Source organism: Manihot esculenta, chromosome 12 (genome assembly GCF_001659605.2).
Source record: "Manihot esculenta cultivar AM560-2 chromosome 12, M.esculenta_v8, whole genome shotgun sequence".
NCBI classification, from domain to species: Eukaryota; Viridiplantae; Streptophyta; class Magnoliopsida; order Malpighiales; family Euphorbiaceae; genus Manihot; species Manihot esculenta.
Window position 1 is genome coordinate 36,576,054 of NC_035172.2, and position 12,915 is coordinate 36,588,968.

The following is a 12,915-nucleotide window of genomic DNA, read 5'->3' on the forward strand; positions in this document are numbered from 1 at the left end:
AAAATAAATTAAATAGATTTTACATATATTTTAAAAAATTTAATATAATAATAAAATATTATTATCTAATTTTTTATCCAGTTAAATAAAAGGACAATTTATTATTATTAAATCCAAACATGAATATTTTTGATAATTTTATTATTCTCTACTTATTTTCATTTTTATATATATATATTATATATTTTAAATATAATAAAATATTATAAATGGATTAATAATGTGAATTTAAATGAATTAAATTAATATTTAAATAATTTTTTATTTATTTTATTATAAATTTCAATTATCTATATATTAAAGAGTGCTGAATTTTATTAGTATTATAAGTTTTTGAGTGTTTTTATTTATTTATTTTATCTATTTAAATTTTTTTCAATAATATTTAAAATTTTCAAATTTATTCAAGATATATTTCCTCAAAAATTATTATTATTGTTGTGATCACGGAATTGAGGCCAACCCATCTAAAATTAATCCCATAAACCTTACATCATGGGTGAGGCTCAGCCCCGCCACATAGCAATGGCGGCCCCTCTACTCCCAATTCACAAATTACTGCTAGCTAGCTAGCAAATACACTAACCTATAAAATCCTCCCAAGACTCAAAATCTCTATATCGCTAAACGTTGACACATTGATACCAGCCAGGAGCATGAGCATCGAACCTTTCAATCGGTAAAAACCTCAATTCATCAAAGTTCCTGCGATTCTGAATCTGACTTAAGCTTTTTTTTATTTTTAAAATTGATAACAAATTGAAAATCACTCAGGCTGGTGAAGCTTGCCGCTCGTGCGTTTTACGATGATGTGACGACGAAAGGGGAAAATCAACCCAAGATGGGGAGGAGTGATAACAGAGGGATTGCCGTGGTGGTGCTTGACGCTCTTACGAGGTTGGCATTGGAAAAAGAGAGGATGATATTATGTAATTTTGTTTTTTACATTGTGTAATTTTTAATTTGATGATGTGGGCTTCCAATTTTGAATTGCATATGGGAATTGGTACTGCCAACTTCTGATCACTGTTTTTTTCTCTTTAAATTGTGTTCGAGTATGGTTCAAACTTGTTGTTACCATTTGCTTGCTTGCTTACAAGTGCTATATTGGCATCTGGATTCAACTGAATACTCTAATGGGCAACAGCCCCGCCCCGTTTTTGCAATTAATAGCACCCCCCCTTTCTCCTCTCCGTCCTTCTCTCTCTCTGTCTTTTGTTGTTTGGGTGGGTGGGTGTGTGGAGATGTGATAACTGTGAAATGAGTTTACTGTTTGTGTATATTGGACAGTGACATGGTCTCAGAAGCTTGACTATTAAGTGGTGTGTTATATTGCATTTCTTTAAGAAAAAGAGTTGTATTGCAGACGGCAGTGGGTCAGAGAAGAAGATTTAGCGAAAGATTTAAAATTGCACTCGAAGCAACTTCGTCGAACCCTGCGTTTCTTTGAGGAAGAAAAACTAATTGCACGAGATAATAGGAAAGAGGCAAGCGCTTTACTTATTAATTTGCTTATTCCATGGATTTTTTAATCAGTTGTTCTTTGCTTAGCATAGTTTACCAATGCTCCTTTCACATCATCTGTGGGAAGGTGCTTAAATGTCTAATATAAAATGTTGATACAAGGGATTGCAGATAATGGAGTCAGGAGCAATGAGAAGGTTGTATTTTTATAAGTTCTGGAATAAAACCTTTCTTGCTCCTGAAGTGCTGCTGAAACCTTTTTATGTTCATTTTTTGGCTGACTGAATCCTAAACTCTATGATTTATTACATTTTGGTCAATTCCAATAAGAAAGACAAACCAAACATTATTCTTTGCTCTGTATGTGCATGGTTCTAACTATTTATCCTTAATATTTTTCAATAAATGATAAATAATTATACCACAATTTTATTTCTTATGTACTGCCATCTAAATGTTAATGAGTGGCAACCTTTATCAGTGGAAATAACATTGTGCTTTTCTTTCATTTACTCATTCCATGGAATGTCAGTCTTACATATATCTTAGTGGCCCAGGTAGATGACCTACTCTCATGGTGATATTTGTGCTGCTTGGTCTTATGCTTTCCCCAATCATATGCACGTTCCCTTATAGTCACTTTACCTACATCTTACAACTGCTCTTTGACTTTTGCAGACAGCAAAGGGAGCAAAGATATATAGTGCTGCCGTAGCTGCCACTGCTGAAGGTCAACAGGGTAGAAAAGAAGGGGATGAGAAGATAAAACTACACACTCATTCTTACTGTTGTCTAGATTATGCACAGGTTTTCTTCCTCTTACTCAATGGCGAATGTTTAGTTTGATAGCTTTTTAATTGTATTTTGGATTCTTTTGCCAAGTTTTCAGCTGGCTTTTCATGAAAGATGCCTAAATCAATTTGGATTCCAGATATATGATGTTGTTAGGTATAGACTGCAGCGCCTGAGGAAAAAGCTAAAGGATGAACTGGAAAGCAGGAACACTGTTCAAGAGTACATATGCCCCGACTGTGGGAGAAAGTATATACCAGTATTTTGTTTTCATTATGTACACTCTTCTTTTCTATTTTTGGGTTGGGGGGTATTTTCTACAGGTATCTTCATAAATTTTATGTTCTTGTAAGTTGAAAATTGAAATATTTCCTTATTGTAGGTACAATGCCTTGGATGCGCTGCGATTGATTTCTCCAGATGATGAATGCTTCCACTGTGAGAGTTGCAATGGGGAACTTGTTGCAGAGAGTGATAAGTTGGCAGCTCAAGAAGTAGGAGATGCAGATGACAATGCAAAGAGGCGTCGACATGAAAAATTAAAGGACGTGCTTCAGAAAATGGAGGTTTGTTATTTGTTACGGCTAACATCCTTCTTATCAGGTTTACTGGTAAATTATTCCCCGCCTCTCTTTCTCTACACATACACACAAACACAAACACCCATCTTAAATGCCAATTATTTGCATATGGGAGTTAGTGGAGAGGAATGTGATAGAAGTGCTAATTAGATGACAAGAATTTAAATTCATTGTACCCACTAGCATGCTTTGAGTTGAAGTTAAGTTATTAGTTATGCGATTAAGTTGAAAGTCAATAGCCAGTAGCTGCTTCAGCATATTGTTTCCTACGTTTACCTTCCCAGTTGAGTTCCTCCAATTCACCGGTTTTACAAAATGTGAAGGGATGTGATGGTGGTTTTGTGCAACGCTTCACTTTTTAAGTTAACTCCCTAGTCATTCTCAGATCTCAGATGCACATAAGGTGTATATGCAGATTCTCTATGAAAAAAAGTAGCTGCCTGCACCAAATTGTAGTATTGCACATATTTTATGAAGATTTTACCGCATGTTATATTATGCCTTCTTCCACTTCAAACTGTGAAAAGTCTCGCTGATATGTAGAATTTGTTCAACTACATACTTTCATATGTTGGTCCTTTCTTAGTGGACAAAATCATGGGGCTGCAGGTGCAACTTAAGCCATTAACAGATCAACTAAGCAGAGTCAAGGACTTGGCTATTCCTGAATTTGGAACGCTTCAAGCATGGGAAGCCCGAGCAAGTGCTGCTGGGCGTGCAGCAAATGATGGATCTAGTTCTAATGATCCCTCCAAATCTTCCCAGGGGTATGGTGGAACAGCGATGCCATTTTTTGGACAAACAAAGGTAATATTTTTTTTTGGCTTTCTCCTCTCCCATTCTCTTTCTTGTATGCAAGAAGTTTGAGATGTGAGTTGGAGTGCATAAATAGTATTAATTGCTGGAGAAATCGTAATTTATTTTGTCACACTTGAAACAAAAGAGATATTGACCGAGTGGATTTGTTAGTTGGATGCTTATACTTTATCCAAAACAAAGCCCCTTCTGCTATTAATCTGTATTATGTGGCCCCAAATACCATATATTTTCAGCCAGGTAGACTATAATTTAGAATTGATGAGCTTGTTGGCTGGAAAAAGTTTCTTTTTTCCTTTTTTACAAGCTTATTTTTCATCATGGCGCTTCTGTTTCTAACTTGGTTGAAATGTTGAAATACTTCTGATTTCGAAGAAGTTGTCACCATGAACTTAGTAGAGCTAAATGCATTCCCACTGTTATGCTATGTAATTTGACCGGAAAGAAAATTGGCAACATTGTTTTTGTGGTTCCAATATATTGTCTTATAACTGGTGTCTATTTTCATAGAGAAAATAGCATCTTCAGGCAATATTTTGTGAATCGCTTTCCTACTACCAGAATTGCATGTCTGTGTTAGTAGTGCCATGGACCAAATCTTTCCAAGTAGTTTTATTCAGTTCTAAATAGCGCCATGTTCTGGGCCACTTGGATTTTTATTTCACAATGCTGTTATAGCAAGTTACTAGACAGGTAATTATTGCAAAGGGCCAAACTTCTTTCCCAATTTTCCTGGTGTCCAACACTTGGGGTTCTTGAGAACATTTAACTTTCTTCTCTTCTCTTGCTAGTAAAAGCTTAATTTTGTCTCTCTTTGCAACTGCCATAGTTTTCAATTATCAAAATGCCATTTTCCTATATCTTCTTTTCTCTTTAAATATATTTCAAGGGACTTCCAAAGCTCAATAAAAAGCATATATACCTAAAGGTAATGTAATATTCTTGTATGCTTGATTATTTGGAAACTAAAAAGAAGCTGAAATTAGTGGATGCTGATCTGTGATTTTATTTTCTTATTGATTGTTGAAACAAGAAATTTGATAAAGTGCATTAGGTCTCTATACAATGAGGTGCAATGTTCTCTAAAATTTGTGAAATGGCATATGAAATTCCCCTTAGCTCTTGAAACCTTAAAAAACCTTTTGATTTTTGACTTGGCAATTGCTGCAAATGTAGGAAAAAGAATGGCTAATGGAAGAAAAATATTTAAGAGAAGGTTCAATGTGCACTTCTCATAGCAAAAATGAAGTGAGATCTTAATTTTGGAGCTACAGAGTCTTACAACCTTTTACAAAAGGAATCAACCAAATCAGTCAATTTGTATCAATTCATTTGACTCTATAAATTCTTCCGATTCAATCATGATTCAGGCACATTTGTGATTCATGCCATATATTCAAACCGCTAGGATGGGGAATCAAATTAATCGCACAAACTGAATCGAGAACTATACGGCTCTAAAACAGTGATCTTATCATATAAATTATAGAAAGCACAACGAAATTTTTAAAACAAATATATCAATTTTATGAACAATTCTATTTACAGTCTAAATCTATTGAGAAGAATTAGGCTCAATCAGATTTGTCGGCCACATAAGAACGTAAGTGCATTTGGCTTTAGTTGGCTCAGGTTATTTAATAGATGAGCCTAGCCCAAGCCTACACTTAGGGCTTTATTTATAAATGAACCAAAGTTGAATTAGCCAAAGCTTGGTACATTTGCAATGCTAAATAACACCATTAAAAGTATTTCTCAGTTGTTGTTGGATGATGGAATTATAATGACTTATTGTGGACATTTATTTTTTCCTGAAACTTTGCTTGTGGTGGTAACCCAACATTTTTTTGTTTTAAGTGACAATTCCACTAGTGGTGATGTATAAACTTGTGTAGTATTTTTTTCCTTTTGCAAGTCTTGTTCCTTTCTTTGGTCAATCAGCTCTTTCATTCAATTTGCAGGAAATTGAAAATTTGTATTCAGTATTTTAAATTTTAAGAATTTGTGATAGGCCTACTCAATAGGATTGTTTGGTCCTAGTTCAAAGAGTGGGCACATGATTGTATCAGTATGGATCATCTATTATCACTATTACTCTTGGCAGGTTGAAGTTGCGTTTTCTGGTGTTGAATGTAAGGAAGAGGATGTCAAACCTGAAACTGGAAGTTCAGGTCTGAAAGTTTTGCCACCGTGGATGATCAAGCAGGGAATGAATCTTACAAAAGAACAACGTGGAGAGGTCAAGCAGGAGCCTAAGATGGATGGCAGTTTAGCAGCAGAATCACAATTCTCAGATGACAAAAAGTCCATCAATGATAATGATGATAATAAAAGTTTACAGGTCTGAGGAATGACATTTTTCTTTTTTACTTCTTTTGATCTGTATTATATGTTGTTTCTCTTCCTCCTCTCTCTTTTCTCTATCTGATTACAGTTGGCTTAATTTCTGCTCTCCTTTATGTCCTCTCTTCTCCTATTATTGAATGCTAAATTTGGTTTGTGCTCACTAATTCTCACAGGATGAGTATGTTAAAGCTTATTATGCTGCTTTGCTTAAGAAGCAAGAAGAAATTGAAGCTGCTAAGAAGCAAGAGTCTACAGATGCATCCATCTCAAATGGTATTTCTGAATCACTTTCCAATCGTCAAGTGGGCATGAAGTTCAAGCGTGAGGAGGATGAACCAGAAGATGATGTTGATTGGGAAGAGGCACCTACTGGAGGTAAGTGTCGATAATCATGTTATGGAAATCATCTCCAATCCTATAGGAAGACTTGCAGGAGCTATTATATCTATGCATGTCTGTCTAGTTTATATTTTATGAATCCCACAATCACAACTCTCTTCTTTCTGCGATATTCATATGTGAATCTCATGATATATATTTGGCATACACGGAGATGGAGAGCTTGGAGTTATTGTACTTGTAGGGTTGAGAGGAAATAAAGCCTTAGTGAAGTGCAATTTGGTTTCAACTGGGAGACACTATTTTGGTTTTTAGGTTGAGTGATTAGGGAAGTTGGTTGCCTATTTTTTCAATTTATTTTTTTACTGCACCCTCAAGAAGCTTTATATATATAAATATAGTGGTTTCCTTCGTAGTCAGTTGTATTGTCTTTGGTGTTTATTTATTATGTGTTGCTTACAAACCTTGCAGGCAGTACAAGTGAAAGCTACAAGGTGAATGACTTGAATGCAGAAGCAGAAGCAGAAGCAGAAGCAGAAGCTTCAGGAGAGGACGAGGAGGACATAGATTGGGAAGAAGGCTGATTGCTTTTAATCTTACCCTCTTCCTTATCTCTGTCTGTATTCTACAAGTGAAAACTGCTTCTTTAATAAGCACACCCAGAAGACGCCAAATGATCTGGAAAGCCTTAAGGCCGAGCTTTAGGAATGCCAGAATTAAACTCGTATTCATTTGTTTTGTATCATGGAAGATAGGTAGAGCTGTCGTTTTTTTTTTTGTTGTTGTTGTTGAGGATACTGTGTCATTTTCAATATTAATATTTTGAATATGAAGAATTTGAAGTTGGCTCCATTAGACATCCAATGCTATTAAATACCCCTTTGCATTGATTTAGCTTGATCTGATTTTGATTTTTGAATTACTAATATAATTCGATATGATTAAACTAACTTGACAGAATTGAGATAACACATTGCGTGAGCCCTATTGCTTAACTAGAGGTTTAAAATAATAACTTGAAAAAGGTAGGAAAACGGGACTTGTGACTTCTATATTATTCATACTTTACTGAAAAAAAAAAAAAGTTTATGGAAAATTTTTTATTTTACTTCAAATTTTTTATTTGAACTCTAAAAAAATGGTTTTTATTTATTACTTTAATTGACAAAAGAAATCAATATAAATATAAAAAACAACATTAGTATATATATATAAGTTTTAAATATATATATATATATATATATAGCCTTGACAAGCGTGAGCTATTAATGGAGTTCTTGAGTTGGTAGCTATGAGCTATTGAGCTAGTTGCTAGGAGAGATGGCAGAATCAGAATGGCGACGAAGGAACTGCACATTCCTTTTGTTATGCAAAGCCCCACTTGCTACAGCATCAGCAGCCAACAGGTGTTTGATAAAATTTAAATTAAAATGGACTTTTCAGTTCAATCCCAATTAATTCTAAGCCTTAAAATATAACTGAGGGTTCCTATTCTAATTGATTGTACTATATGTTAGTTATTAGTTTTATAAATTATAGATGTATCAATAGATATTATATATAGGGTGACTATTAGTTAGATTATCAAGTTGTGCCTTTATAAAAAGATTCTACCTTACCAACTTAGGCTTGTAAAAATAAATAAATAAATATAAAAGTAAAAAATCCAAAGCGTTCTTCTCTCTTCCTCTTTCTTTCTCCTCCTCTCCTTACAGAGTGTTTTCTTTTGAGGAAAAAAGAAGCCATATTTTACGGAAATGGGATTTGAATTTGTCCATCCTCTGAGAAGGAAAAAAAATTAAAAAAAAAAAATTATTCTGATGAAGAGATAGATCTATGAGCTTCTTCATGATGAACTCTTCAGAAGAAAAAAAACAATCTTTCCCAATGAACCAAAATGGAAGATGACAAAGATGATATCTTAATATTATTTCTCATTCTTTGATATTTAATTCCCTGTTTTCATGCACAAATGCCTGTTGCAGACCCCACTTCCGGGCCCTTGTTTATATGGCTTGTCTCTTGTTTCTTGTTTACCTGTATTACTGCTGGTGGCATCTTCCTCCTTCTCTACCTTGTCCTCCCTCAGAATGAAGCTACATCTTGGCTTCCTATTGCCGGTGTAACCCTAGTTTGCCTCCCTTGGATTTTTTGGTTCATCACTTGTTTTTACCGTATTGTTTCTCGGGCCCTCGGAGTTAGGATGGTTCTCGGTGGTGGCAGCAACAGCGGTGGCAATGCCCGTGCTCGTTCAAACGTTCTTAATACATCAGCGAGTGTAGCATCGCGTGAGCCTGAGACAGCCGACTCGCCATTAGAGTCTGCAGCTCAAGAAGGAGATGGAAGGCATGTCCAATTTGGAGAAGCACTGGTGTTGGGAGAGGGTGATGATGAGCATGAAAAGAATGCAAATTTGAGGAGTTTATCAACTAGCATTTCCAGCAATAATTTGTCTATTGATCCTCATAAAAGTGAAATGCCTTTGACCTCAGATAAGGCCTCCTGATGATTTCCATTACTTTGAAACTGAAGAAATTCTCCTAATCCATGAATAGGGATTTCATTCGCTATTTGCTTTTTAGCCCTTCCTCCATTAGATTAGAACAACTGATGCATGCATATACAGATTTTTTCAACAGTATTCCATTAGATGAAATGTAGATTCTATCCTGAGAATTAATGGTCTTTGGAGATGATCAATTCCATTTCTCATCCATAGATTTTCATAGGTTATACAGTAGATCATTTCATATAAAGTTCAAATATGACTTGTTTTTTTCTTTTTACTCCTTTTTGAGATTGCAATACCCAACTAATTTGGGATTGAAGCTTAGTTGTTGTTCGAGATTACAATAGACAAGTAGCACTGTAAGATATCTTACATTTCTCAATAGACAGACGAGCATTCTCCCTCTCTCTCTCTCTCTCTCTCTCTCTCTCTCTTTTGTTTCTTTTTCTTGTGGGGTGAAAGAGTTGGCTTAAAAGGACCACAAGATAATGAGAAATCTAGAAGTTAACAATCACATTGCTAGTGATGTAAAGCTACTAGGCAATTACCAGGAAAATGTAGACTTACACCCAGGGAAATGCAGCGCCTTCACAATCAAGAGGACGGGTCTGAATCTACACAAATTGGTTTAAATATGATGGCTCATGTTTGTTCATTCAGGCAGTCGGATTCACATAGATGTCATCATTTTCCTAAATTTTGAATCTTTTAAAACTACGACCATCCATTTCATGTTCAATGGTTATGATGAAAAATAAAATGAATAGCCATGTTCTAACCACCATGAGAAGACCTCAATTTTCCACATGCCAACATAATAAAGCGCCTTCAGATACATACGGCAATTTGGAGGTCATCACAGCCCATTTATCATCCTCCTCATCTCAGCAGACCTCCTGGCATCTGGCTCCTCAATCGCTCTCTCAGTAAGTACTTGCTTGATTCGACACATTGACTTCCTCACCTGAATTTCAATGTTCATAGGCAAAGAACAAAATAAGCAACAGGGTTCTAGGAAGAGTGTGAGAGACCCATACATACTACGAGGTATTAAATTCAAAGAGATGTAATTCTCAAGAAATGTCTTATCCTTTGTCTTCTCACCAATAATAATCACAAAAGTGAAGATAAATAAAGTAATTCTAATTATACACTTCGGATGCATGCAGTAAAAACATCCATATGCATATGAGAGGAGTAATCCTGTAGCTAAAACAGACAACTATCACACAGAAACTGGGCCCATCAACAAATTCCCCGTATCCAATTGGTTCTGAGTCTGACAATAGAGTTTAAGCGTCATATGCCCAAGAACCAATTCATAAGACTTGGAGTTAAGCCAGAGCAAGCAATCCATTGTCACTTGATGAACCGTACTCATATTTAGCATATGTCAGTCCAGCAAAATGCAGAGTGTAAAAAGAAGTGCAATTTAGATATTGCATCTCAAGCTGATCATAGTACTCATTGGCATGCAATGACAAAACAAATTATTCACATATTACAGTTAAGAAAATTACACATCTGCTTCCTACCTACTGTTTAGGTGGCAAATGGCAACAGCATAATCCAGCTAAGAAACTTATCACTTTTCACAAGCAAAACCTGGGGCTGACTATCATACATAATACACTAGAATATATCTATAATATGACAGCAAATTTCAATTAGGTATAGAAGAGTGAAACATTTGATATTCTTCAACTGTGTATATACAACATTGTTGTTAAGTTTTCCAATCAGTCAGTCCAACAAAGTCACAAAGACAGTGCCTCTGCTTATAACATGACAAAGGATGGAATATACCTACAAGTCAGATCCAATATTTAGCAACCATTTCTGAACTACACCAAATGATTTTTGTGTTGCACAATTGAATGCAACGGTAAGGTTTCTAAGTTGTAATTTGGAGCTATAAGCTCATCACAGGGAGAAAACCTTCTTGCAAAGCAAGGGAAGGTTGCTATATTTAATACTCTCTAAAGCCATGACGTGTTAAGCCTCATTCAACCTTCAACTAGTGATTCAACAGCCAACATAAAAAAGTCATAGAACAATAGAAAGCCCCAAACATCCTTCAATTCATGTACATAAAATCATTGTTAGTTTTCATATGATGAAGAAGCATCCTCATATAGTGGAATAAAACAAGAAGCAAACTCTCCTTTGGGTTATGCAATGGTAAAAGGGCAGCCTGACCAACAACAAATTCTATTTTAGCAATTCACTATTTTGAACAGTAAATTATCATCTTATTCAAATTAGCTATAGACATTGGAAGATCAAAGCAATGTTTAAAGAGCCAAATTTGGCCATAGTCGCAAGCTGTGTCAAAGTAAAAGCAAATGTAAGTAAGTTATACCTTGGGCAAACGTTCTGGATTTGGGAATTTTAGGTTCTGGGAATGAAGCATCTGGCGTTGAGTCATCAGCATGTTTTTCTCCTTTAATAAAACATACCACAGCTTATGAAGATCATCCCAAGACTTCAGGCGCAGTTCAGAAGCTTTCCAACTTCGACCTGGTGGCAGTAAGTTTAGGAATGAACACAGATACTTAATTCAATCATTTAAAAATTACCCATTTCCTCTTCTCGTCTGTAGCAAAAGGAGAGGGATTTATCATTAGTGGGATTTCAATTGGCACCCGACACATTTACATTAGGCTAAGGTATTAATGTGAATTCATTGTTTTCTCTAACATGAGGGATTGTGAATTTTTCAGATAAAATTTGCAATTCAGAGCCTATAAGAAATATAAACCAATGTGCAAAATGACTAACACTAAAGCAGATACATAATTAACAAGGGAACCAGTCTGAAATTCAACAGCTTCATTTCTTTTTTTCTTTTATCCTGTTATCATTCCTCTGAAAATTTCAAGGTTTGTTTCCTTCTGGTATAAGCACAGTTGTTTCAATGCTATAAGCTAAACAAGTGCTTCTTTGGCACATGCTAAATGAAAAACCAATCCGCGTTGAGACTGATAAGGCTCAGGATTATCCATTGCAACTGCAGATCTTAAAATGTATCCCAAGGGCAATCACAACTTTAAATCCTAAATAAAATGGTTGACGCACACTTCAGTGCTTTCAATTGTAGACGCATTATCCTTTTATTTAACCTATGCATGTTTTTTCTAATTCCCACCATCACTCATTTCTCTCCAATTCCCACCAACTTGGAGAGAAATGTTTTGGGTTAAAAATGAGGAGTTGAGAAATATCAATTCCCCTCCTTTGACTCCATCTCCCTCCTTTTCTCTCCTCTATTTAATGTCCAAACAAGAGAATTTTAGGAAAATTAAATTTCTTTTCTTTTCTCTTCTGTCCATTTCCTTCCGTCCAAACAAAGCATAAAAGAAAGAGCAGTCTTTTTTTCCAATAACCAATAAAATAATCTCACTAGAGGCTACTAAGCAATTCCTAGTAGTTTAGGGAAAAAAAGAAAAAGAAGAACAAGAACAAAGAAGAAGAGTGTTGTACCATAGCCAACAGGTTTATCCTGATCCTGGCTCCTATCTGCCTCGAAGAACTCCTCAAGAGGGTTACGAGCATACCCAGTAGCTGCTGCCGCCGCTGCAGAAGTTTCAGATTTAACTGCAGCAAAGAGAGTTCTCCCAAAAAATCTTGTCGTAAACATGGTTGAATCAGCGACCTGCTAATACAGATAGAAATTCGAAGTTCATACACATGATGACAGTAACACACTGCAAGAATCTCGAACAAAAGAGGAAGTGCATTACAGACACGTACACTCACAGTTTCCTAAAGGTCAGGATAAGCCAAAGAGCAGCGAACGCACTCACCTCCCAAATGAAGGGAAATTTATGCTGGATAGACAAGCAGCTGGTGGATTGCTCCTCGGCAGAACAGCAGTGGCAGTGAACAACGTCGGAAGGAATACAGGAAGGAATATCAAAGCCAAGATTAGAAGAAATCAAAGCTTTGGGAGTTGGGATTGCCTTCAAGCTAAAGGACTTGGAGAGATCAGGGGTGCGGCTGCAGAAGTGAAGACATAGGAGAGGAACCGAGGGGAAATAATAGAGATATTAGGTTGTCTCCGTTTAA

The 12,915-nt window shown here is 35.7% G+C and overlaps 3 protein-coding genes across 5 annotated transcripts; 2 read left to right on the top strand and 1 right to left on the bottom strand.

Annotated features, from left to right (window-relative positions):
• The first annotated feature begins 477 nt into the window (after positions 1-477).
• LOC110628509 (general transcription factor IIE subunit 1) lies at positions 478-7,190 on the top strand. The gene is made up of 10 exons (XM_021775202.2): positions 478-679; positions 775-897; positions 1,367-1,487; positions 2,143-2,271; positions 2,396-2,505; positions 2,639-2,822; positions 3,447-3,644; positions 5,758-5,994; positions 6,173-6,374; positions 6,810-7,190. The coding sequence occupies exons 1-10, from the start codon at positions 657-659 to the stop codon at positions 6,920-6,922; spliced, it is 1,440 nt and encodes a 479-aa protein (XP_021630894.1). The 5' UTR covers positions 478-656; the 3' UTR covers positions 6,923-7,190.
• An 872-nt stretch (positions 7,191-8,062) lies between these two features.
• Positions 8,063-9,262, top strand: LOC110628011. The gene has a single exon (XM_021774446.2). The coding sequence runs from the start codon at positions 8,311-8,313 to the stop codon at positions 8,842-8,844; it is 534 nt and encodes a 177-aa protein (XP_021630138.1). The 5' UTR covers positions 8,063-8,310; the 3' UTR covers positions 8,845-9,262.
• A 200-nt stretch (positions 9,263-9,462) lies between these two features.
• LOC110628012 (39S ribosomal protein L47, mitochondrial) lies at positions 9,463-12,855 on the bottom strand. Of its 3 annotated transcripts, none has more exons than XM_021774447.2 (4): positions 12,654-12,855; positions 12,331-12,502; positions 11,210-11,367; positions 9,463-9,811 (listed from the first exon to the last, which is right to left on the bottom strand). In XM_021774447.2, exons 2-4 carry the CDS (start codon positions 12,485-12,487, stop codon positions 9,704-9,706), a joined length of 423 nt encoding a protein of 140 aa, XP_021630139.1. In that variant the 5' UTR covers positions 12,488-12,502; positions 12,654-12,855; the 3' UTR covers positions 9,463-9,703. The 3 variants fall into 3 exon arrangements, with proteins under 3 accessions (XP_021630139.1, XP_021630141.1, XP_021630140.1); XM_021774449.2 differs by having other exon boundaries at positions 12,607-12,852; XM_021774448.2 differs by having other exon boundaries at positions 12,601-12,852.
• Between the last annotated feature and the right edge of the window lie 60 nt (positions 12,856-12,915).